Source organism: Oreochromis aureus, linkage group 15 (genome assembly GCF_013358895.1).
Source record: "Oreochromis aureus strain Israel breed Guangdong linkage group 15, ZZ_aureus, whole genome shotgun sequence".
Taxonomy (NCBI): Eukaryota; Metazoa; Chordata; class Actinopteri; order Cichliformes; family Cichlidae; genus Oreochromis; species Oreochromis aureus.
This window is the reverse complement of record NC_052956.1, coordinates 32,149,743-32,174,150: the sequence shown is the minus strand read 5'-3', so window position 1 is coordinate 32,174,150 and position 24,408 is coordinate 32,149,743. Positions and strand designations below refer to the sequence as shown.

Below are 24,408 nucleotides of genomic sequence, written 5' to 3'. Positions count from 1 at the left end.
CTTTCTCTCCTTTTTTCTTTCCTGTTTTTTTCTCTCCTCTTGGCTCTTTCCCTCTGTTTCTCTTCCCCTCTTTGCTTTTAACCTTTTAGTGATTAGATCAGTGGCAGTCAGAATAAGGGCATGTGCAGAGAATAACCACAAGAGGTCTCTCTTTCCCAGTTAGATTAATGTTAAAACCCAAGAGTGGATGAACACACAGGAAACTGAGAAGCATAATGGTTGGAGATTTACAGACATTTATGCTCAGAACTGCCACATGTGATACATCATTGGATTCGACAGGACGAGCTGCAAACTCCACACAGAAAGGTCCTGGCCAGATGGTGGAATCGAACTCAGGACCTTCTTGCTGTGAGGCAACAGTGTCGTGTATGCCATATCAGGATGATGAGAAGATCATAGTGGCTTTACTGTCTGGGGCGCTTGTTAAAAGGGGCTTATTCCATTGCAGAGCTATTTCTAAAGCTGCTTTTGTTTCCTCTTGTTCAGGTCCTCATTAATGGTTATTATCTTAATAAATATTAGCTCAATAAATGGATCTAGTAATAGTTTCTATGAGGATCTCCCTTCTTTATGTCCTGTATAACAATTTGAGGGCTTGTCCATTGCTAAATTGGTCTGGCTAGATTGTAGATTCAAACCCATGACCTTTTTGCTGTGAGGCAGGAGTGCAAGCCACCGTGCTATCCAGCTTAATGACTTGCACATATAAAACACATTCTCCTGCAGTGAATCTGCATTCTCCATTCTCTGATAGGCCTATCCCAGCTTTAGGAAATTCAGAATCACCAGTAACCACTAACCCCACTAACATGCATAGGTACTCTCTACTAGAGTGCAGATTCAGAACAGGTTCTGTGACACTAATCTGCTCCAGAGCAGGTTAGGGACATTGCTCAAATTATCATGGTGACTTACCCCAGTAAGAAGCGAACCAACTTTGTGGTACTGAAAATCCAGGGTCTCTGATTTTGAGAGGTTCTCTGGTCTGCAGATGTTTACATCTTTTGGAACATTAAAATCTTTAAAGATATTAGTTGACCTTGAAAAAAAAATCCAAAACCATCTTTAAGACTGTCCTCTCCTGGGTTCCTGTGTATGAGTGTATACTGTAAGGAAAGAGGCAAAGCAATACATGCTTGCTCTTTGTGGTAAAATCCAGGAGTAATACGTTTTTCTATACCACCAAATCACAATAACAGTTGTGTCATTGTAAGGTAAAGACCCTACAGTAATCCAGACAAAACCCCACATCACTCCGAGTGTCCCCATCAGGACACGTTGTCATGTTGCAGTATTACTTTTTGCTGTATCACTACAGTTGATGTTACTCTATCTGATACCAGAAAAAATGCATTAAAAAAGGATCAGGGTGTTTGTCATTTCATACATTATTCTTTATTTAACACATGTACAGTATAAACAGTGCCAATATACACACGTGGCAGATGGGTTCAGACTCTCAGGTGGCCTCGATTCCCACATTCCCACACCAAATATTATTCCTCACTGAAAACCAGTTAAATAGAGTACAAAACAGGAACTCTGGCAGCTTGCAGTCCTTAACTGTGGGCCAATGCCAGAGACTTCTGCAGCTCCTCCAGGTGATTGGAAGCTTGTGTGATCATCATACGGATTGCATCCTGAACTGACCAGACAGGCACATTAAAGACACAAAGTTTGAACATTTAGTCCAAGAGGGGAAAAACTCTGATGCTGCTCACTGTTTATTTTCTTTTACCTATATCTAACTTCTGATCTGATGACACAATGACTTTTAGTGGACCTGGTAAAACAAAACTGAAAAAAAAAAAAAAACTGTGTACCTCATGTGTGACATTTTTGTTCCTATGGAATTCATCTCTGGCCCAGTCTCTCAAGAACTTCCTATCTGCCTCATCTGGCACCCGTCGTATGGTCCTCAGCATGTTTCTGTAGATCCCCAACACCTTCTGCCTGTGTAAAAACTTAGCCAAACGTATGCTATTAGGGCACACAGTTTAATATATGCAGTTGTGCTAAGGCCAAATCTGGTTTAATGCTTTTAATTGCCACTGTTAATAACGTTTGAAACTTATATAAAAACATGCAGTATTGCTCGGATGATATGCACAGATTCCTTAGAGACTCTTCTAACCTAAGTGTGAAACAACATACTTAAAAACAACATCCCTGCATTAAGTAACCACCAAATTTTTAAGATGGTGTTCTGTGACACATAGAAAGAAGAGGACATTTGTGATTTTCTATTGAGTAAATATTTTCATTTCTACATTGTGTTTTTACAGAACTCCTAAATACTATTTTAACTAAGAAGATTATATAATCTCAACATTTGGTCTAATTTAGATACATGACTTTGTGCTCTCATATTATTGGTCAGATCTTTCTCATAAAAATATCTTACCATCTACTTGTTTCATTTGTTTTGACAATGTGTGTATTCCTTAATGGTCTGCCCAGTGTCTGATACTTGTGACGTTTTGCTGAATTTTACCTTACACAAGTTTGTGTGTGTTTATTCCAAAGTTCAATAACATTTTCTTCAAGAAGGAAATAACTAAACAAAACACTAAGAACTGGGGTTATTTTTGTACGACTCTTCAGAAAAGGCCACTGGTGCCACAGTATGCTATAGTTTTTGCCGTGGTACCCTGAAAACTTTGGGCCAGAACATGACGCCGGTGTTGTGCTCTTCATCGTGTTTGCTAGGAGGTGACGGGCGTACATTGGGACTAGCTAGTAGTAGGGTACAGAGAACTAATGAAGCTAGCCTGTTAGCTACTGAACTTTTTTAGATTTTACACCTCCCACTGCTGCAGATATTTTATATTACATATATATATATATATATTTACCTGCTTTAAAGAAAGCGCAGCAGACGGCAACCGTGAAACGGTCATATTTACTCGGCACTTTCACAGGCGGATGTTGTGATGATGCTAATAGCGCCTCACTGTTTCTCGCCCCCTGGTGGAGCGGAGGACATAACAAGAACCAGTACCGACAGAAAGTGCTAAGTTTTATTTTTGCGGCATTTGATGGTGACCCTTTATTTCGGAGTTGCAAACAAATTAATACACACACACAATCGATTTACTATGTTTATCCTTACCCCCCACTTGCCCTACAGAGAGAGGAAAAAAGAAAAATATGTAGAAATATATAATAATTACACGTACTACTAGTCATCAATTTCACGTTCTTCCAAAAGCACGTTCCAGTTTGTTTGTTTTTTTAAACTGAATAACGGTTGAACGGGTCCATCCACAGTTTTACTCAATAAATGGAAATACGAAATGTCATCAGATTATCACCCCCTTCTCTGTCCTTAGTTTCCTGGCAACATATTACTTTACTGTCATTATACATAAAATTAATCTTAAAATATAAAGCACACAAATTAAGATTCACTGTTTAACACATTAACTGTTCTTAAATTTAAGATTTCAAGATTTTTGACTACAAAAATGGTGTTAAGTGTGTGGGCTGTAAATCCTGCTTAATTATTTCAATTGTTCATTTCTGAAGTTTACATAAAGGTTGAAGTATGTATTTCCCCAGACTTCTAAACAGTACTTAAGGAAGGCAAAAAGTAATGCAAAAGATGGTGTGCATTACTCAGTGCAGAGATGCTCTTGACAGTTTTGCTTGTACCATTTTTGTGAGGTTTCCCAGAAATGTGTCAACACCTTGTTCTACTTGTTCCCTCAGCTTGTTTGTACGCTCTGCTCATATTGCCTTCACGTTAAATAATTTTTGCTTTTTAAAGAACTTATTTTAATATTGCACTCAACAACAAACAAATCCTCCCTAAAAGAAAAATGTAACTTCAAGGGCCAAATTGCATTGTACTTCTTCACATCAATATAGTAGGGGTGACATGGGCCATGATAGCAATCTTAAAACAACTTATTTAGGCATTTTTCTTTTTTGAAGAACTCTGCTCCACGTATAAAATCAACAGTCTTCCATCATCTTTGATTTGTGGAATTCTCCCATAGCTCAGGATTCCTTGACTGCTGCATCTCTGTTAAAACAAGGTACAAGGTTTGAGTGGCTCTCTTCTTTGTGGCTGTTAAAACAAGTGAGTCACAGACAGTGGAATTTTGTTCATGTCATGATTTAATAGACAGATGCAATTAACTCGTTAAATATGTCTACATGTATGTCCACATTAAAGAACACACATTTCAGTACACATCATGAACACGTTTCCACAGACAGTCAGCTGTGTCACACTACAAAGGGAAGATGAACACAGCTGAAGTGTTTCTAAAGCACAAAGATGGGTTCTCCCAGAGGCCTTTATAAAAAGCAGACTCTGCAGCTGCTGTGCTTCACAGTACATGACTGAAACGAACTAGTAAAAATCCTGATCTGTCACCTGCTACTTGAGGTGTGACATGAGATGCAGTGCTGTTCTTTCCAAGGCACATATTTGAGTTCCTTCAGTATCAGCTACAGCATGCTACTGTTCAGTTTAGACTTATACAAAGCTCAGTCCTGCTGTTGTGCTCAGGGTGAAGATAATTCTTTGATCTTCATAACACTGACTAAACATTCAAACAAATGTAAAACAGGGCTATCGTACAGGGGCAGAGGTATTTACTGATGCTTAACTATGGTGTTTCACGCACATGGAAATCACATTTTTGTTTCTGTTATTTAATTTCAGACGTGCAAGTTAAAGCAATCCTTCGTTACATTACAAAAGACACCAAATTCCCCTGATGCAGACAAAACAGCAACACTTGCTATCCAACTCCTACAGTAATAATAAGAAAATAAAGGCACATTTACAGCTCAGTCTCTGATCTCTGACAGGCAAGCAGCAGACTGGCATTTTGTGGTGGCTGCTGCCCATTTCCCTCTTTCCTGTAAAAAGATGACTCCTCATCGGCCTACTGCTCAGCCACAGTGACAAGTTCAAACCACTGCCTGAGTGCGTCGCTGAGCGTTGCCGGCAAGGCGTTGATGTCTCGCAGGATCACGTAGAAGGGAAAGGGAAACTCATCCATGTAGGAGTGGATCTCTGGCAGCTCCCCTGGCCCTTTGAAGATCGGCACCTTGATGTCTAGAATGGAATCCTGCAGCACAGCATCGAGGTTTAGTTACGATTTGAGACTTAAACTTTGGAAAATACCCAACAATCACATTCTGTTCTCGTACCCGGGAGTTTGGGTTGTCCAGCACCATGAAGATGATGAAGATACCGGCGCTGCGTGCTGCACGCACAGCGGCCATTACCCGCTCCTTTCCCTCCAGGAAGAGCCCCCGACCATCAGACACGATCACAAGCAGCTGGGCTGTCTCTATGGAGGGATATCACAGATCAGTTTAAGACTGGACATCTGGTGAGTATGGATGAGCAACAGGCTCCTCTTTAGTTCATGAATATGACAAATTCCACCTCTTTGTCTAAAGAGAACAAACAGCATCTGTCTATCAGACTTTCTTCTTCATTGACAGAAATTCCTCCTTAGTTCAGCTTCTCTGAATGAGTCTATCCTTATGTAGAAGTTAGTTTTCTCTGGGTACCACTGGTTAATATAATATATTGATGATCAAAATTTCAGCTTTAAAAGGGGGGGAAAGGGTAATTGTTGGTCACGTGTAATCAGAGGCTCCACATGAAAACCTCAAGAATGTTTATTTAAAAAGTGCTGCTCATCTAGGACTACAATGAGTATTTTATGACAGCTGCACACTCATGGGACGTTCTCCACAGAGGCCACAGTCCTGCACATAATAATGCTTTAAGCCTGCAACAGAGCATCTAAATACTGAACTAAGAGGGTAAACTACTTCCTATTGCTCTTCTAATTGGCTGAATCTCAGAGAACCTGACTGAACTGGATCACACCTACTCAGCAGGAGAGTAGAACATTTGTTTTCAAGCACTCATACACAGTAAATGCAGCTGGCTGTTAGGTGCATTAGGCATGGATATTGATAATCAACACTTTTTAAGTACCCAAGCGAAATGTTTGGGTAGTCATGGTTGAAAAAAAAAGAACCATAAAACATTTAACACATTTGGTTACATACATACTCCTACAATATAAACACTTCACGTGTCACATTCATGTGACAATCGCATGACTGTTAGGGTTCATTATATATTCCAATCTGCATAATGTCTGCAACCTCTTTGTTTTCTCAGGTGTTTGATCTAGTGTGAGGTCCAGTAAGGTGAGGAGCAGAGTGAGGAGTCACCTGAGTTCATAGATCCTGGAATCTGCTGCCGTGCTGCCAGAAACATATTAACCGAGGTCTCCAAAAACTGCAAATGACAGACAGAGAGAATGAACGCAACAGCAGAGCAACATGATCGCCACGTGTCATCGTGTTTAAGCAGAAGCTACAGTATGAGCACATTCAGAGCTGCGCTCAGGGGCGTGCCAGTGATCACATACACATTTTAATAGCTCACTGAAGGCAAGTTGCTGACTTTGTACTAGTCAACAGTAATGCAAACATAATATTTATATGCCTGTAAATAAATATTACATTTCTATCATCCCAGCTGTATATGACTGTAATTCAGAGCCATTTTACTTTGTGATTCTTGTTCTAGATCAGCACCACGCCCATGGGAAGAGCTGCTGCTTCAAGATCATGCTGCTCCGAATGAAAATGTTAGCCTTGGCTAAAGAAGTTTCCTCTGACATTTACACCGAAATGCAGGCAAGCAGAAAAAAAAAAAAAACTTCTACTCACTCTAATATAGAGAGAATTTTCCACAGTACAATCAGTTCTGTCCAATATATTTCATATTTTTGCTCTTAAAGAAACCAGCCTTTATGTTTCCTTTTGTGAGTTTGCCTCATAAACCGCTGGACTGGACTGACATTTAGATTATAGAGCTTTTGAGGTACAAGACCAGACTGACCACTTAAAGTGCGTTGGGCTACAAGACACATTTAACCGCACTTTCTTCAGTACACTTTATTTACTTCACAACCATTTCCAATTTAGAATAACAAATGAACCTAACATGCATTTTTTTGGACTTTGGGAAAAACACACTTTTCCTGGTGACTCTGAACCTTCCCTCAGCTAGGCTGCTGGGGTCTTCTTCACTCTCCATGTGTTTATACAGCACTTTGCATTTATTCATTCGTTGTCATTCATCTCTGGCTCTCCTCCACAGCATGTCGGTCACAGCAGACTTCTCTCTGAGCCTGGTTGTGCCAGAGGTTTCTTCCTGTTAAAAGGAAGTTTTCCTTTCCCACTTCTGCCAAGTGCTTGCTCATGTGATTAATCTCTGGCTCTCTTCCACAGCACGTCTTTATCCTGTCTTCCACCTCTCACCCCAACCTGTCGCAGCAGATGGCCCCGCCCCTCCCTGAGCCTGGTTCTGCCGGAGGTTTCTTCCTGTTAAAAGGGAGTTTTTCCTTCCCACTGTCACCAAAGTGCTTGCTCATAGAGGGTCATACGATTGTCAAGTTTTTCTCTGTATGTATTATTGTAGGGTCTACCTAACAATATAAAGCGCCTTGAGGCGACTGTTGTTGTGATTTGGTGCTGTATAAATAAAACAATTTAACTGACCTGAAATCTGTACCATTCTATTTATTGTTAGATGAAGTGGCTCTCTGAAGCTTTCTGTTATCATATTGCATTACTGTGTCTTACTTTCCTCATATAAACAAGATTTTTAAAGTATCATTATTTGTTCTTCTGTGCAATGATTCAGATAACAGCTGGAGGAGGAGGAGGATTCCCACCTGTGCTATTCTGGTCTTCTTCTGCTGGAACTGACAGAGCCTGAGAATCCGAGCCCCAGACTCGTCATTAAACTGATGCTGGAAGGGATGCAGCAGCTGCACCTGCTCCCCAAAGCTGCATACAAGAGCAAAAGTTTATTTATTTTAATGATGACATCACAACTGTACAGTACATAAAACCATATTCACACTGGTTTGGGTTTTTTGTTTTAGATCATGTCACAGAGCTATTAAAAACAAATCACAACATACAGAAAGATGAAGCTCTTACCTACAGACAGACACCTGGCCCACCTCCAGCAGAGTGAGGGCATTGATAATCACTGCCAGGGATTCAAATGCCAGCTGTGCATGAACGTAGACACACAAGCACACATGCAATTTTTAATTAATTCAAACTTAAGACTAGAGATATTGGAAGTTGGGCATTATAGGGAAATGACACATTAAAAAAACAAAAAAAACCATCAGTTAATAATAAGCACTAAATACACCGTTACTATTACTGATCGTTTCTTGCATTTATCACCAGCCATCTGATTGTAACTGGAGCCTCGAACCTGTTTAGAGTGGTTGTCCACCATGCTGGATGAGTCGTCCACAGCCAGGCAGATCTGGTACTCTCTCTTGCTGGGCTTCGTCCGCCTTAGCCAGATCTTGTCTTTGCGGAACTGACTGGCGATATAAGGGATCACCTTCCTCATGTTCAGACGCTTTCCTGTTCGGTAATCACCCCTGAGGACAAGCACATATAAAGACACAAAGATACAGATGATGCACACACACACAGCATCAGCTCACATTAACAGTGGGCCAGTTTCACCACAGCAGAGAGAATCAAGATTTCCTGTGTGCTTTACTGACTTTAGTTTGGCGGCCTGTGTGGGCTCCAAGATGAGACGGAGCTGCTCGCACAGCTGCTGAGAGAGAGCCGAGGTCAGAGTTTGGTACTGATGCCACATGGAAGCCGCTGCAGCCTCCTGAAACACATTTACAGTTGCAGTTACTGACAGAAAAGAGCCACATGTTTTTCTCTAAGCCGTCACTCTGAGCTGCTTTGTTTTTTCTTATATAAACACAAACGGGACACATAACTATTCCGCCGTCTCCTGAGTGAAGCTTTGTGTTTTAGAAAATACATCAAATATATTCCCAACTTTCACATGAGCCGATAATCCTCGTTATGTTCACAAAGACAGCATTTTTATTCAGATTTCCTTTATTTAACCATATTTGAATCTGCAGTATGCTTCAACAAATGCCACAAAAATGTATAAAAGACAAAACTCCTCGAGTCTCTTCTTCAGTTACAGGCAGTAACTGAAGAAGAGCAGTGCAAGTCACACTCTCCTACGTGACAGCCACAGTTGAACATGTTTAGTTGAGTCTCTGGGGTCACCCTCACCTCCTCCTGAGTCCCTGGGGCCAGTTTGTGCCAGGCCTCCAGCTGCAGCTCCATCTCCCTCCTTGTCTCTTCTGGGTCTCTCTTCTGTGCTTTCTCCTGGCACATAAGCGCACATACAGACTTATCTTCATGTGTGTTACATTACACTGATATGAACTGATGTGGAACTGAAGGCTTTATCACTTTTTTAAATGTAATTAACCCTTTTTTTGCGGTCAGTGTATGAAAATCACGACTGTAATGTGGCCTACACTTATTTACATCACTGTAAATCATCTCTTTGTCCACATTACTCAGTTATATGTAACAATAATCAATAATTAACAATAATTTCAAATATGTTTAGGGACTTCACTTCTACAACACTTGACAGCAACTTCTTAGACAGAGCGTACTGTCTACCTGCGCAGAGTCCAGAAGCAGCTCAGGAACAATATGAATTGTAGAGTCTGTGCTTCTGCCTGCTCGCTCTTCTTCTTCGGCTTGTTGTTTTTCTTTCCACCTCTCGTCCTCCTGCTCCTCTCCCTGCCTCTGCACCTCCATCTCTCCAGGGTCTAGACCTGCACAACAGCAACATTAGTCAGGAGATGCTTCACAACTGAGAAGTTTAAAAATTGTTGAAATGAAAAAAACGAGCAGGAGAAGAAGAGAATTTGACACCTGTCTGGGAGGCCTTGGAGGAGTCCAGCTGTTCAGGCTTCAGCTCCTGGACCTCAGCCGCTTGGAGATCAACCTCCTGGTCCTCCGTCTCCATGGACAAATCCTCTTCTTTGTCATCTTCATCCTGGCCCCGAGGCCCTGCTGTGCTCTCCTGCTCTGCACTGGCCACATCTAGATGCAGTCACACCAACAAACAACAGTTATGTACTTGCTTTGAAAAGCTTAGTTTAAACTCCAGCTAAACCATCACAGACTCAGCTTCCAGGTGATCACCTACCATATGTCTGAGTGTCGTAGTTTGGGTCTCCATGCTTAATGTGCTCGTACAGGTCTGACACCTGCTGGGTGTCGCTCTGCCTGTTGTTCTCGAGGCTCTCTTTGCTTCTTTCGACTGTGCGCAGACGCTTGTTGACTGGCTTGTTGTAGTCGCCTATAGAGCGTTCGCTATCTGCTTGACCAGGTTTCCTCTTCAAGCTCTGGAAAGAGAAACAGGAAACAGTAATTAAGAGGAATAAAGGGACACCGAACAGCAGCGGTGAGGCAGAGAATTTTTCCACACCTGAGTCTGACTCTGAGTTTGTCTGTGTGAAGCCATTGTTGCTGTCAGCTTTGACTGGTGGCCCTCAGACTGGCTGGCGTCAGCTGCTCCACTGCCATGCTCCTGTAAAACCATAATAGCATAAATATAGAATACAAGAATCATGGCAGACATATTTTATACATGTCTACAAAAACCAAACCCAGCTAAAGTTTGGTGTGGAGGGCTTCACCGCTCTGTGAAAGTAACTAAGCAATTTTTTTGGGATGCCATCATCTACTGTAAATCGCTGTACAAAACAGTGACACTTTTTTGTCTATACACCTTGAGGACAATGTCTGAAACCATTAGCAGTTAATCATGTTTTCCACAAGTGCAAGTAAAACTTTACATCTAGGATCTATATTCTATATCTAGAAAGAAATCTGGATCTCTTCGGCCCAGCCATGGAGAGGGAGAAGCTTTCAAAATGCTCTTACCCACAACCCCACCAGGTGCCAGGAGCGGGCTTTGCAGCGGCAGCAGCTGCTGTGAGGTCAGGCAGTGTGTGTGAGACCAAAATACAGACAAGACAAGGACCAGGTCCACAGTCTGCCAGGCAAGTTGAGGTAGAAAACCCAAGGCCTTTGCAGTGACTGTTGCAAAGAACGAGCCGTCACATCCCAGGGAAAGAAAAAAGAAGTGTTCAGCCTAGCATGCCTCCAGTACTCCGTGTCAGCTCTCTCTCCTACCTCATGGTTCAGAGGCTCCTGAGGTTCCCAGCTCATCAGACCTCTATCAGTCCCCCTCTCCTCTAGATCAGAGAGGCGAGACTCTCCAAATACTACCAAGAATCCCCAGACACTGATGTGTTTTGGGGTAACAAAAGAAAAACTTGTGCTCCACACAGAACGTATTATAAAATACAATACGTCAGCATCTGTGTGTGGTTCTCAAGCTGCACTGTGACACACAAGAAGGCCCTTCAAGGGTGGACAACTTGTTTGTGTAACAGCTTCTCTGTCACACAAACAACCAATCAGAAAGAGGAGGAGTGTCACCAGTGCTTTCACTCCTCCTACTTTCTCATTCTGAAGAAAGACAGATCGTCACACTCTGTCCTATTCTGTATTCTTTGTGTGTTGAAGGAAAAAAGTACACATTCAGAAATGTCACACACAAAGCGCTCTGTCACTCAACTCACATAGGCTATTGTAATCGACCTTTGAGAATCAGAATTCCACCTAGCCATTTATCCTCCACACGGCAAATGTATCGGGCTTACCAGAGCGTAGCATACGAGTTTCCAACTATCTGTTCAGTGAATGTTTGTGAATGTTCTTTATGACGCTGCTAAGGAACAGCAGCATCAGGATATTGTCGGGAGTGCTGGAATGTTATGCTGCTATTATTTGCTGCTATTTCTATAATCATCATTACCATTTCATTATTAAGAGTGATGTTGCATTCAGATGCATTCAGATGTTCAAATATATTGGTATTATATTAGTCTTTATTACAGGTCCAGCAAGAACCACTTTAAACTGTTGAGTTGAATTTATAATCTTTAAGGTTTATATGCAGACTGCATGGTGAAAGAAAAGGCCCCCACGTAGAGTAACTCTGTGCCAAAATGAGACAGGAAACACTTCTGCAAGGCATGCTTCTGCAAAAGTGAAACTGAAAACAGAGTCTGAGTGTAAGCCAAGAGCAGGGTGTTTTATTATGCATTAATATCTTTGATTAAGCTTTAAGTAGTTGTATTAGATTGGAACATTTGTTTTATACATTTTATATAGAAGTTAAGATCATTACACACAGGATGGCTTTAGCCTGGTTGCCTAAGTTGAGGTCAACTAAGGTGCAGAGAGCATATGCAAACTCTGTGCACGCACAGACCGACATACCCACACACACACACACACACATATTAGGTAGACTCATTTATATAGGTAAGAGTTTAATTATGTTTTGCTTGTGACTGCAAAGTTGTGCATGAGTGACAGTTTGTGCAGAACGTGGACCTGATGTTCCAGAAGATAAGCCTGGGCAGGATGGTGACAGGAAGCACCTGGGGCTCGAGCCGAAGACAATGTTCTTTTAAACTGTGTCAAGGGTTGACAGAACATTTGTGGTTTTGGATTGACATATGCTGTATTGTGTCTGAGAGGGGGGGGAGCAGTATCACCCCCAACCCTATAAAGCCTTTGTCTGACTATTGTAAAGTAGTTCAACACTGATTGGGCGGTTGGACTCACACATGTGTTCATTAAAATGTCGTCTAATTGCACCCGCCCGGATCTGTGGTTATTTTGGATTCCTCCTCAATATTTGAACCTTAACAATATTCAGTCACATACGCGACCATCAAATATGCTCCCGATCACAGGAGACTCCGCTGTGGTGGTGAATCACTTCAAAATCAATCAGAGTCACTTCGAGCCCACACAATGTACGAAGTATCTGGAGCACAGTATAGATTTGAATGTTACCTCTTTGGCCTCGTCTCTCTCCGAGGCTTCTCCTGCCAGCTCCACAGCAGTGTCGCTCTGAATGTTGTCCTCTCCTGTCTGACCGTCGGTGTCGTGCCATTTCCTCTCAGCGCACTCGGGCAGCTCCTCATCTTCACCGCCACCTTCTTCCTCCTCCTATATACGCATTAAAAAAAAAGTCACATCAGTCAATACCGTTGCTCACGCCATGCATCAGTGCACTTATTTGTGAACATGCACACCTTTGGTTCATGCCCTTTTTCATTTGATGAAGCCTTAGTGTCCTCGTCTCTTCCAGACTCCCGCTCCCTTTCTTCGTCCTTCTCTTCTTCATCTTTATCAGCCGAATCATCCTTTTCTGCTTCCTCTCCTCCCTCCTTCTCCTCTGCAGTTTCAGGCTCCCCATCGTTTTCTTCTCCATTTTGGTCCTTGCCCAGCTCCTCTGCTCCTTGCTCGTTTTCTCCTCCATCTTTCTCACCATCCTCCTCATCCTGATCTGCTTCCATCCCTCTGTCATCGATATTAAATGGATTTTCCTCTGAAAAAGGAAAAAAATTGAATCATTCATTTTCAGCAATTTGTGGCTTTTATGTCTGTGAAAAGCTCTTTACAAATACACTTACTTGGTTACAATGACCCAGTCTAAAGCCAGATTGAGTATCACATAAGACATCACTGATAATAATGCATGCGTGTTTCGCTACTGTGTTATTAAAGCTATAATTTAAGCAGCAGGTTTCACCTTCACCCTCATCTCCATCATCATCATCATCTCCTTCCTTGTCACCCTGGTCCAGATCGAGTTCCTCAGGCAGATCCATCGCCTCAGGTTCAGGTCTCTTGTCTTGTTGACCGTGGTAGGGGTCTACTTCATTTTCATCAAACTCTCTCTGGGACAAATAACAGAGACCACAGAGCATGACACACTTGTCCATCCATGCAAATCCTGTTCTTCGCTCACACCGACCTTTGAAGTTCAAAGCTCTAACGACTGTTTGTTAGCTACTACTGATTTTACTTTTGACATGTATTAAAGTGGAAATCATGGGAGTTAGGTGAGAAGAAAAACCTCATCTCCTTGTTCATTGATCATGTCTTTCTCCTCTTCGTCTATCTGTTGGTCTTTGTTCTGGTTCTTGGTATCTTTTTTGGGGTCTGCTGCATCCAGGTTGTCATCTTTGGCAACCAACTCAGACTCACCCTGAAAAAAAATCCAGTTTTCATGGTGAATGATGTTACACAGAGAAAACTTTCTGGTGGCTGCTTTATATAAATGATGGTTTAAGATCAGATGCAAACTGCTCTCTCGTATGTACTTTTTAAATTGTGTTAATGTTGTGGAGATACCTGATCCATTCCCTGACCAGACTCCTCCTCCTTGTCACTCCCTTCCTCCTCCTCCTCCTCATCATCTCCCCACATTTTTTCATCCAGTGTATCTGTCTGGCCTTCACCCAGGTCACCCATTTTTTTGTCCAGTTCTTCATCATCTTCTTTATCTGATTCCTCGTCGTCACCTTCAAATCAAGCAAAGAAATGCAAAGAAAAATTCGATCAGGGCTTACTAATTATCTCTTAATTCATGAAACACACACACAACATAGAACCAGCTTGTGATACCTCTGCTTTTCAGCTTAACTGACCTGGTTCTTTCTCATCAGCGTCGCACATCTGGCCATCAAAGTCCTCTGACATCTCAACAGCGTTGTCTTCTGACTTAATGTCCTCTTTCTCGTGCTGTTCAGTCTTTTCTTCCCCGTCCTTGAAGGTGTCCTCCAGCTGAAGGAAGCAAAGGGCAGGAAGACTTGAGTCAAAGTAAACAGTCATACAGCTCACACTACTTAGATGCCAGTATTTTCATCACCTGATCTTCATTCTCGATCTTGTCGCTGACATCTTTCGTGCCCTTCCCCTCTCCTATACCACCACCTTCATAATCGTGAAACTGTTCTGCTCCTTCTCCATCTCCAGCCATAAGCTCCTGAGGCAGGCAGAAACCCTGAGGGGACACCACATCAACTGCTTAGTTAAAATTACACTGACGGCATTATTATTTCTTAAATAGGACCATGTCAGTACCTTCTGAGCGAGCTCAGTGAAGATGCTGGCCAGTACAGACAGAAGTTTGCCTGTGCTTCTATGTGCTCCCAGTGACACAGCCAGGTAGTAGCATACAAGGTCAGAGTAAATTCCTAGTAGAGGCTCCAGACGAACCAGCATCCTGCACGCCCTGTTTACCTCCTAAAAGTCAGCAGAAATGTGTTAACGCCGTGAAGAGATTCTGAAGATAAAAAAGCTCTTTCATTGCACGTAAACAGATTTGAGTGCACTCAAACTTCCATTCACAGGTTAATATTTAATTCATTTAATCTATAATGAATTTATACTTTGAAAGCATATCTCTGAACAGCTCCAGATGTTCTTGGTACCTGGAAGTGTGGTGGCTGAGAGGAGTCCCTGTGTGTCTTCAGGTGGGACAGAAGCCTCTCCAGCCCAGAACTAACATCTCCCACACGCAGAGCCTCCACCTCAGCCTCCAGTTCCTCCTCCAGCAGGCGAGTCAGGTGACCAGGCTTTAGCAGGTCCTCCAGAGGCTCCTCCTTGTCCTCTTTGGCACCCTCTGAGATAATACATAAACACAAAAGGTAACCATCATTGCATTATGAACACTGTATATACACTTGAACTGGCTGGAAACAGCCATATGCCAATGGCATGGTTGTAAGACCTACTAAGGATTTTATTCTCAGGATAAATTAAAAACAGTTAGAATAAAAAACTAAATCCGCTTCTTCCTCTGCCCCATCCACCACTGCTCTCTCCTCCCTCATCTCCACCTCATTCTCTTGAACACAAGTCGGGGCTCTAATATTGAAAAATGTGCATAAACATGTTTATATTATTCCAAGCAAGTGTCCACTAAAAAATACATTTAAAAACAAATACAAACAAACTTGTATTCATTCTCACATTGCTCAACTATTATATCACATGAGGCCAAGATAATGACATCTACAGTAAGTATCCAGTTAGGCACCCCATTACTTCTAGGGTCAAACATTAAACTAATATAATGCTTTCTGACTAGCGATCCAACATTTTAACAGGTCCTAGGTTACCACTGCTGGTTTGAACGCAATCTTCTGACCTCTCTTGGTGTCTCCATGCTGCTCCCTTTGTTGCACTCTCTCCCTTTTCTTCACGAGTGTCTGGACAGAACACAACAATGTGCTGATGTTTGCCTCAAGCTCAGCAGAGAACTCCGTAGAGAAGGTGTGCAGGTGATCTGTAAGGGAAATAAAATAAAACATGAACTGCTGACCTATCTGAAACACTGTTCGTTATTTGTGTAGCTGCTCAGTGCTTTGACCTGTGTCATCGTGTCCCAGGGAGAGCACGTGGATCCTCCACGTGGTGAACTCTGTGACGGTGGCCTCCACCTGTCCTCTCACATATTGGAGACTCTGGATTACAGTTGGTTGGCTGTCTGGAGTGCCGACACACACATCTGAGGTGAAGACCTGCTCCACAATGGGCATCTGAGCCCCTATAGCTCCCAGACGGTTGAAGACCGAACAGCATTCAGTAAAGTAGTTCCTGTGGGAAACAGCAGTGCTGTTGCAACTGTTTCGTATTTGTTGCTGTAATGTTAGACTTGAAAAACGTCAGACAATAACATTTTACCATGTGTGAAGAACACCATCAGAGATTTGCTGTGCCGCACAGTCCAGCTCCACCTTCAGGCTCTGCGTCTGCTCCAGCATTGTAGTGACACGCTGATGTAGTTGGCACCATGCAGCGTCCCCCCTCCTCATTACGCAGCCAGGGGGTTGTCGCTGCGCTGCCAGTGGGGATGGACACCTCAGGGTGTGCTGCTTGCAGCTGCTCACCTCTTCCTTCTGAAGGTCTTCGGGGCAGCAGTGCAGCAACCAGGCCAGCTGCTGCAAAAGGGTATTACACTGGGCTGTGAGCGCTTGGCCCCTCTTCACCCAGTCCTGGAGAGAGACTTGGGGTGGGAGGGTGCAGCCTTGCTCCTCACTCTGGCTTTGTAGGTGGGCCTTGATGCCCTGGACACTGTCAGTAAGCCTCCTGTTTGAAGTGATGACAATTAGGTTAGATGCTGCAAAGTTTCCATGGCAACATCTCTTTTTTTTTTAGATTGATATAATACATAAATCTAAAAATAAACAGTAATGATGTTCTGACTGAATAGGCTGTGATGCACCTGTGCCACAGCAGCCTTTACTTCTAAAAGCAAACCTACACTTTGACATATAATGTCATACTAGCGTACTGACCTGAGATGGACCCATTGTTCAGTGAGTTTGGCCAGTCGTCGCCTCTGTTTGAGGAGCAGCTTGAAGAGGTGAGAGGAGAAACCTCTGCATCGCTCTACATTCCCCAGACCCAGCTCCTACAGCAAACATTGACACACATGCATCACAATGAAGATAACACATGCTAAACTTTAAGTTCCTCATTGTGATGCTTGATTTTCATCTAGTTCATTGGTACAAGTGTAAGTTGTTGTAGTGTGGAACACTAGTGTGCATGTCGCACCTTGGCAGCGTGCTGCAAAGCAGTCTGCAGGGCAGTGTTCCTGGCCCAAGACTGGTAGAAGTACTTCTGACACCCATCCCATGCTGTCAGCAACTCAGCAAACAACCTACAATAAGAATGAAGAGAAAACAGTGTCTCACTGCAAACCCAGAGCATGTCCACACAATTACAGGCGACGCTGTAGTTGGCCTTTCAAGCTCTTTAAATCTCTTCCTTGTGCAGTATGTTTAAGTCACTGGCCACCTGTACTGTAAAGCAATAGCTAGTTACCTGTGTTGCTTGTTTGATAGAATCCATCCATACACTTCACGATTACATCTGTTCTTGAGTGTTGGAGTGTAATTAGTTTAATGTTCATGTAACTACTGAAATATTGAAATGTCTCAAGGCCCATATAAGAGCCTTGAGACATTTCAATGTGGCTTACTTCTGTGTTTGTTTTAATAACTTCAAAATAAAAGCACTGTTGCACGACAGAAAGACAGAACCCCCATGCAGCGCACGAGACACTGATTCAGAACAAGGCCTCTGTGAATAAGTTCTAATTACATGCTCTCTGCATTCTCCTGAGTCTTGACAGCTGAGAGAGCGGTGGTCATCTCCAGCGGCTGCATGTACAGAGCCTTCTCTGCCTTTGCTGTCCTGTTCCATATTAGGCCTTTGCGGTACGACAGACCTTAAAAACCAATCATACAGAAAAAAAAATTATTATTAAAAAAAAAATAAAATACAATTTTAAAAAAGTATACAAGTTAATTGAAAATGTAAGTCAGTGTGGGGAACCGACCGATTTCTGTGAGCATCTTGAACAGGTCAGACAATGCTCTCTGTTTCTGCTGTAGGATGTGCTTTATCTCAGCTTTCTGCTTGTCTTTATCTGCTGATGTGTTTATTGTGAGGCCCTGCAGGTCCCGCAAGTTGCTGATGACCTCGCCTGAAAGAAAAAAAAAAAAAAAAAAAAATATAAGTAGATTTTTTTTTAATTTTATATAAATAAAAGTTCTCACACAGTCATTTAGCTGGATTTGGGCAGACAGTATGTCTGAACGCCTCAGCATTTGTTGGGCTTCTTCTGTCACATCATCAATAAACACCGGTGTTCCAGTGTCACTGGCAGCCATACACGTCCAAACCATCACACTGTCTCTGCCGTGTCTTACAGATGATGTGGTGTGCTTTGGATCATGAGCTGCTCCATGCCTTCTCCATACATTTTTCTTGCCATCATTCTGGTAGAGGTTGATCTTAGTTTCATCTGTCCAATCAATGTTTTTCCAGAACTGTGGTAGCTTTTTTAGATGTTTTTTTGTTTTTTTAGCAAAGTTCATTCTAGCCTTTCTATTCTAATGGTGGTGCATGCGGTGCAGAAGCCTGACCTTCCATGATGGTTCCTAACTGCTCCTCCTCTTCTGCTGCCTGAGGTATTCACTAAGAACATGATCAGTTGTGACCATCTTCCTGATGTACTTCTGATCTTTCATCCTCACTAATTTCAAGCTAATTTTTTCCCACTTTGTCATTATGGGGTATTGTGTACAGAATTTTTGAGGTGAATAATGAATTTAATCCGTTTTGGAATAAGGCTGTAACATAACAAAAATATGTAACATGTGAAGAGCTCAGGTATTTACAAGAATATTCAGGTGTATGTTAACGCAATGTCATATTTTTTCCAGAAAACAACATCCTAAGATCCCGAGGTCAATGTGGTGGCTGTAACTCAGAAAGCAGAGCTAATGTACTAATCGGAAGGTTTGCGGTTGCTCCAGTCGTCATGCCAGACAAGGCAAGACACTGAACTGAAGACACTATTAGAGTATAAAAGTGCCTACAAACCCCCCCCAAAAACAAAACAAGCAAACAATAAAAAATAAAAAATAAAAAATCAAGAAGGGAATCGTATAAGTTGTTTGTAAGAAATAACATGTAAGCATGGCTCATCTCTGCAAAGTTGCCAAACCATGTTTGGTGAAAACCAAACGTATCTGAGCCATGCAACATAACAGTGAGTCCAAGTACAGCACCAATCTACAGAATAATGATTGAAGGTTGCAATGGTTTAGTTAAAAATCCAGACTTTAATCCTTAAGAGAGCTGTGCATAAATAAACCCACAAACCTTAATGAACTGCGCCAAAATTCCTCCACAACATTTTGAGAGAATAGTAGTCACGCTGAAAACGGCTACTCATCAAGGTTCTTGCTGCTTAAGGTGTTTCTACAATTTGTTCAACTGTTAGATGTACTTTTTGTAGTTTTTCATAGGACTTCATAGAGTCCTTACATGACTGCAGTTGTAGTCTGCAGTAGTAGACTTCAGTAATCTATACTCCAATGTCAGGACAGTCACAGGACAGTGTCGAGTCCAACAACATCACTGAATTATTTCAACCGTGATTTTAACTGTCCAACAGTAGCTTTCTCACCAGTGAAGCAGTCCAAGTCTTCAGCCAGCTCAGGGACAGGGTTTTTCTTCAGCAGCTGGATGCACATCTTCTTCATCTTCCTGGACAGTACAGGCAGAGATCTTTGTAGAGAAGAAGCTTTGAACTCTTCTTCTTCTTCTCCATCAGTCTAAAATACAAAAACAAAGTTCAGTGATTAAAAAAAATGTCAAAAGAGAAAATTAAAGATATTGTGTGTTCTGTGAGATCTGTACCTGCAGAATCCTGCTCTTTAAAGGCAGGGTGCTCTTTAGCAACTGGTGAACTCGGTGGATGGGCATTTCCTGTGGGTTAGCGTCCACACTGTCCAAGCTCGCGCCGCTTCCATGCTCCACCAGAGCAGGAATACTGGGACCGTTCAAAGCCTCTTCAAACTGCTTGATAAACTTGAAGAGCGTGCTGAAAATCACAAGGCGATTACCATTAAAAGAGTCATTTATATATTGTTATACTTGGCCGAGGCTCAACTATCTTGACTTGCTACAGGTCAAGATCACTATGGTCAACTAAAACTAAAAGTAAAATCTGGTGCAACAAACATTTTAGTCAACCAAATAAAAAAAAAATAAAAAAAACACTAACATTTGCACTTTGCACTTTAAAAAAAACTTAGTAAATTGTAATAAAAAATATGTATCAAATGTGTTTAGTTTTATTAATCTAGATAACACTGCTTAACAGCCAGATGAGGTGACACTGGTTCATACTGATTTAGGATGTCCACACGAATCAATTCACATTGTTGTGTCTACTGGAATACTGAACCTTCCAACTTCTTGGAATTTGCCTTCTATAACAAATCTTCACTTATTACTATATATCTTCTTACTATATATATTTAAAAAAAACAAAAAACGAAGCTATTATTTAAACAGTAAAAATGAAACTGAAATTAGACACCTGAACCTGGAAGCTAACTGTAAAACAAACGCAGGTCACATACCGATGGGTTTTCTCCACTGACTGTTTGATGGACCAAAAATTGACATCATTCCATTTGCAGATCTTGACAAAGTCCTAAGAATACAAATTCATATGTAAGACAATGATAGAAGACTTTGCAGTGATGTTCAGAGACAGGTTTGAATAAGGGTTTGCTAGGATTTATAAGGATATACCTTGAGGTCCTTCTCAATGGTCTGCCTGTGTTGAGTGATTTTGGTTTGAATGCCTTGAGAAAACTGATTGTAGTATTTGTACAGGTTCCAGAGAAGACTGGACAAAGGCTCTGTAAAAGCAAGCAGTTCTGTGTGAGAATAAACTGAAGTATGTGTTAAATGACACCTGAGATAAAAACAAACTCCACGGTGATGTGAAATTTGTGATTTCACAATTTCAGCAAAAGACTGTTTCAGTGCTGGTCCAGTAAGCAGGTCTGAATATGTAGTGTACAGGAAACAGCAGTGATGGCTGACCTTGCCCGGGCTGCGGGGGGACCAGCAGGAGGTGGCAGTGGAACGTGAGCAGCATGTTCAGACGAGTGTGGAACTCCCCAAGGGTGGAGCCCTCCAGAAAGGCCTGAAGGGTGGAGGACACTGAAGACAGGGAAAGCTGTTCTACCTCTTCAGCTGGAGAGGAAGGAACAAGGAAAAAGGAAGACAAAAATAAATATCTCTTGGTATCCTTTATTTCCTTGTGCTTTAAATTTGAAAGTTTTAGGGTTAAATGCAACAGCATTTTCTGCAGTTTGCATCTCACCGAAATACAGACACTGAGAAGCAGAGATAGACCCTCGCTTCCCTTCAGCTGATAAAATTTACACCTTTAATCTGATATTCACCCCCCCAGAAGATTTATTTTATTTTATTAATTTTTAATTAATTAAAATAAGACCACCACACTGAATCAGCACACACAGATTTGTTGGCTCGTACCTGTACAAGACTCCGTCCTCTGTTCCTCTAGGTATCGCTCCAACAGCTGGTAGACAGAGAACCAGTGTTTGGTGGACTTCTCCGTGTGACGCTTCATTGCATTGTCAAGACTGCGCGACCAACAACTACAACACAAAAACAAGATTTAAAAGGCTCCTTATCACAGCTAAAACACAGTGGTTATGAGCTAGTTAGTGATTGGTCGATATCCAAAGTAACAAGTGACTGGATTTATTCATCTTTGTCTTACTTGAGCTCCAGCTTGCGCCACTGAATAATGAGCTGTGTGACGGGTTCCAGTTCCTTCCGCAGAGACACTGAACGGCTGGCGTTATTCTCCCAGTCCTAATGAGGGGAGCAAGGAAAATCAAAGAAAACAGAAATAGATGAGCCCTGTACAATAAGCTCATTTGGATGACCCAGTGTGTGCTATTGATGGGCCTCGTTTACTAAAGTACGTAGCAAAATTATTGCTATACGTTTAAAAAAGGAGTAACTGTGTACAGTTACAAATGAAATGTGCCGACAGACCAGTATTTTATTTTTCACATAAAAACCTTTATCTTCTGATGAAATGGAGAAAGAAGTGAGGACTCTTTCTACATTTCCACACTGCTAAAGCAAAAAAGCAGGAGAAGGTCTGACTGAAGAAACAGAGGAAAAAAAAAAAAAAAAAAACGCAGAGCTTTCTTGTGTTTCCCCATGAATGATTATAGTTAAAAAAAAAAAAAAAAGAAAAGAAAAAAGAAAAAAAAGACTCATGCTAAAATAGGTTTGCATATGATTTCACTCACTGTGACTCAGGTGAAAAAAAATGTAATGCTTTTTACAGTTGAGGGGTAAAAATGAAAAGTCATCAGACCATAAGAAAAATAATAATAATAAAAAAAAAGGTGGGTGACAAAGAGCAGCTATAATAAGAAACTCACTGCAAAAATACTGGTGGCTGCCAGCGCTACCCCTCAGCCTCCTATATATACACACACACCTATGGCATCAACTTCAAAATACTGTGTCGCCTTGTTCACAAGATTTTTAGGTCACTGAGATTTGAACTCATCCAAGAATTTTTGTAGACACACCTATGGTATCAATTTCAAACTCCTATGTTGCCTCATTCTCGAGTTATTGTCCACACTGCCTGCCCACCCAGCCAGGTGACGACAATAACCCGTCAAAGTCTCATCTTTTAATAATCATGAAATGTGATGCACAAACATATTTGGACAAACAGACTCAGTAACAGACTCATGCATGAGTTTACGCAGAGATTTGTGCATGAGGCACACTGTCACTCATTTCTTTTACAGAAAATCAACACTTCTTGCTACTGAGGGTGTGTGATTCAGGAGATCTCTTCCTGACAGAAGTCACCTGTGCTTTGCTGAGCAGGATCTCTAGACCGTTCAGGAACTTAGCCACCGGGCTGGCCAGATTGAAAGCCTTGATTCTCTCCATCACCACATTCAGCTGAAAACACCACACACACACACACACACACACATAGAAATATATGTCAGAAACAACAGAACAAAGTGTAACTGTTGGGATTCCTTACACCGTCCCTGTGAAAGGTGAATTAATGAATGCGTATTTATTTGAATCACAATTATGCAAAAATGCTGCATCGAAACCACTTATGGCAAACTTACCTGTACGAGGGCAGGGTGTCCAGGCCAGTCCTCTAGTCTCTGCTTCACTGCCACACTCAACTGTTCCAACACAGGGAGACAGAGAGAGGCCTCGCTCATGTTAGGGTGCTGGTAGAAGTCATAGGGTCCGTCAGGGGTGATGGTCAGACCCTCGGCGCCACCAGAGCCCTGCACAGTGTTCTGGAGGATGGTAGAGAGCAGCAGTTCACTGCCTGTCAGCTGCTGGTCCAGGTCAGAGTCTGAAGGGGAAAACAGAGGTTTATACAAGTACACTGGAACTTTGTTACAAGAAAAGGATGCATACAGGCAAAGTTACTAACCAATGAGGTGATAGAAGTGTGACATCACTGGAGAAGCAATCTGATAAGACGAAAGCAGGGCTTTGATGTGTTCTTTACTGTGATTGGCTGGTGCTGTGCTCTTGTACCAAAGCGACTGAGCATATCCCAGACACAGGCGCTGATGAATCTGGATCACTGTATTCAGGGTAGCGGGAGAGAGCGCCTTCATCTCAAAAGAGTCTTCGTGGGTTTTGTCTTCGAGCCCTTCTAGACTTGTGTCAGCTGCTCCTTCTAAACTTGGCTCAGACACGATGTCTGCAAAGTCCTGGATTCAATATCGACAGAAATTGAGCTTCAAGTGGATATTCATGCTTTCCACATACAAACAGATTTTATTTCATTTGGCCTTAAATATAAAAATGATTGTACTAGATCGTCACCATATGATCCAATATGAGATATGATGGTTAACATTAGGATCGAATAATCAGAGAATGGATGGATCATTATTTGGTATACAACAGCTGTACTGCGGTACCTTGTTGAACTGAGGAAACTGTCGTCTGAAGTCTCGCTCCTCCTGTTCATCCTCAGTCAGTCCTGAGCCGTGCAGTCGGCTACGGCTGCGGTAAAGACTGGCCTCCATTTCTTCATGCTCTTTCCTTCGCCTCTCTCGCTCATCCCACTCATTCACCAAAGCCTGTAAAGAATGACAATAGAAGGAGCACAGGAAGAGCAGATTTTGCAGGATTTAACAGTTTGGAACAGAAAACTATTTATATTTATTTAAA

General features: G+C 42.0%; 2 protein-coding genes across 2 annotated transcripts in view; both read right to left on the bottom strand.

Moving 5' to 3' along the window:
- Positions 1–1,375: 1,375 nt before the first annotated feature.
- lyrm2 (LYR motif containing 2) lies at positions 1,376–2,985 on the bottom strand. Its single transcript, XM_031741655.2, has 3 exons — positions 2,859–2,985; positions 1,827–1,967; positions 1,376–1,643 (listed from the first exon to the last, which is right to left on the bottom strand). Exons 1-3 carry the CDS (start codon positions 2,901–2,903, stop codon positions 1,563–1,565), a joined length of 267 nt encoding a protein of 88 aa, XP_031597515.1. The 5' UTR covers positions 2,904–2,985; the 3' UTR covers positions 1,376–1,562.
- Positions 2,986–4,105: 1,120 nt separating this feature from the next.
- Positions 4,106–24,408, bottom strand: part of mdn1 (midasin AAA ATPase 1) — a 53,669-nt gene continuing 33,366 nt past the window's right edge. The window contains exons 64-102 of the mRNA XM_039599171.1: positions 24,156–24,317; positions 23,657–23,942; positions 23,337–23,575; positions 23,059–23,154; positions 21,935–22,029; positions 21,685–21,809; positions 21,226–21,378; positions 20,929–21,038; positions 20,754–20,827; positions 20,026–20,209; positions 19,793–19,940; positions 18,155–18,301; positions 17,917–18,043; positions 17,368–17,473; positions 17,106–17,221; positions 16,492–16,896; positions 16,178–16,404; positions 15,956–16,093; positions 15,237–15,427; positions 14,887–15,048; positions 14,672–14,806; positions 14,451–14,586; positions 14,155–14,324; positions 13,877–14,008; positions 13,550–13,697; positions 13,050–13,345; positions 12,808–12,963; positions 10,358–10,459; positions 10,076–10,274; positions 9,799–9,969; positions 9,541–9,698; positions 9,139–9,234; positions 8,598–8,713; positions 8,294–8,468; positions 8,005–8,078; positions 7,734–7,848; positions 6,220–6,286; positions 5,173–5,315; positions 4,106–5,090 (exon numbers count right to left, since the gene is read on the bottom strand). Coding sequence (XP_039455105.1) covers positions 4,905–5,090; positions 5,173–5,315; positions 6,220–6,286; positions 7,734–7,848; positions 8,005–8,078; positions 8,294–8,468; positions 8,598–8,713; positions 9,139–9,234; positions 9,541–9,698; positions 9,799–9,969; positions 10,076–10,274; positions 10,358–10,459; positions 12,808–12,963; positions 13,050–13,345; positions 13,550–13,697; positions 13,877–14,008; positions 14,155–14,324; positions 14,451–14,586; positions 14,672–14,806; positions 14,887–15,048; positions 15,237–15,427; positions 15,956–16,093; positions 16,178–16,404; positions 16,492–16,896; positions 17,106–17,221; positions 17,368–17,473; positions 17,917–18,043; positions 18,155–18,301; positions 19,793–19,940; positions 20,026–20,209; positions 20,754–20,827; positions 20,929–21,038; positions 21,226–21,378; positions 21,685–21,809; positions 21,935–22,029; positions 23,059–23,154; positions 23,337–23,575; positions 23,657–23,942; positions 24,156–24,317 — 6,066 coding nt within the window. The 3' untranslated portion in view covers positions 4,106–4,904. The remainder of the gene's footprint in view (positions 5,091–5,172; positions 5,316–6,219; positions 6,287–7,733; positions 7,849–8,004; positions 8,079–8,293; positions 8,469–8,597; positions 8,714–9,138; positions 9,235–9,540; positions 9,699–9,798; positions 9,970–10,075; positions 10,275–10,357; positions 10,460–12,807; positions 12,964–13,049; positions 13,346–13,549; positions 13,698–13,876; positions 14,009–14,154; positions 14,325–14,450; positions 14,587–14,671; positions 14,807–14,886; positions 15,049–15,236; positions 15,428–15,955; positions 16,094–16,177; positions 16,405–16,491; positions 16,897–17,105; positions 17,222–17,367; positions 17,474–17,916; positions 18,044–18,154; positions 18,302–19,792; positions 19,941–20,025; positions 20,210–20,753; positions 20,828–20,928; positions 21,039–21,225; positions 21,379–21,684; positions 21,810–21,934; positions 22,030–23,058; positions 23,155–23,336; positions 23,576–23,656; positions 23,943–24,155; positions 24,318–24,408) is intronic.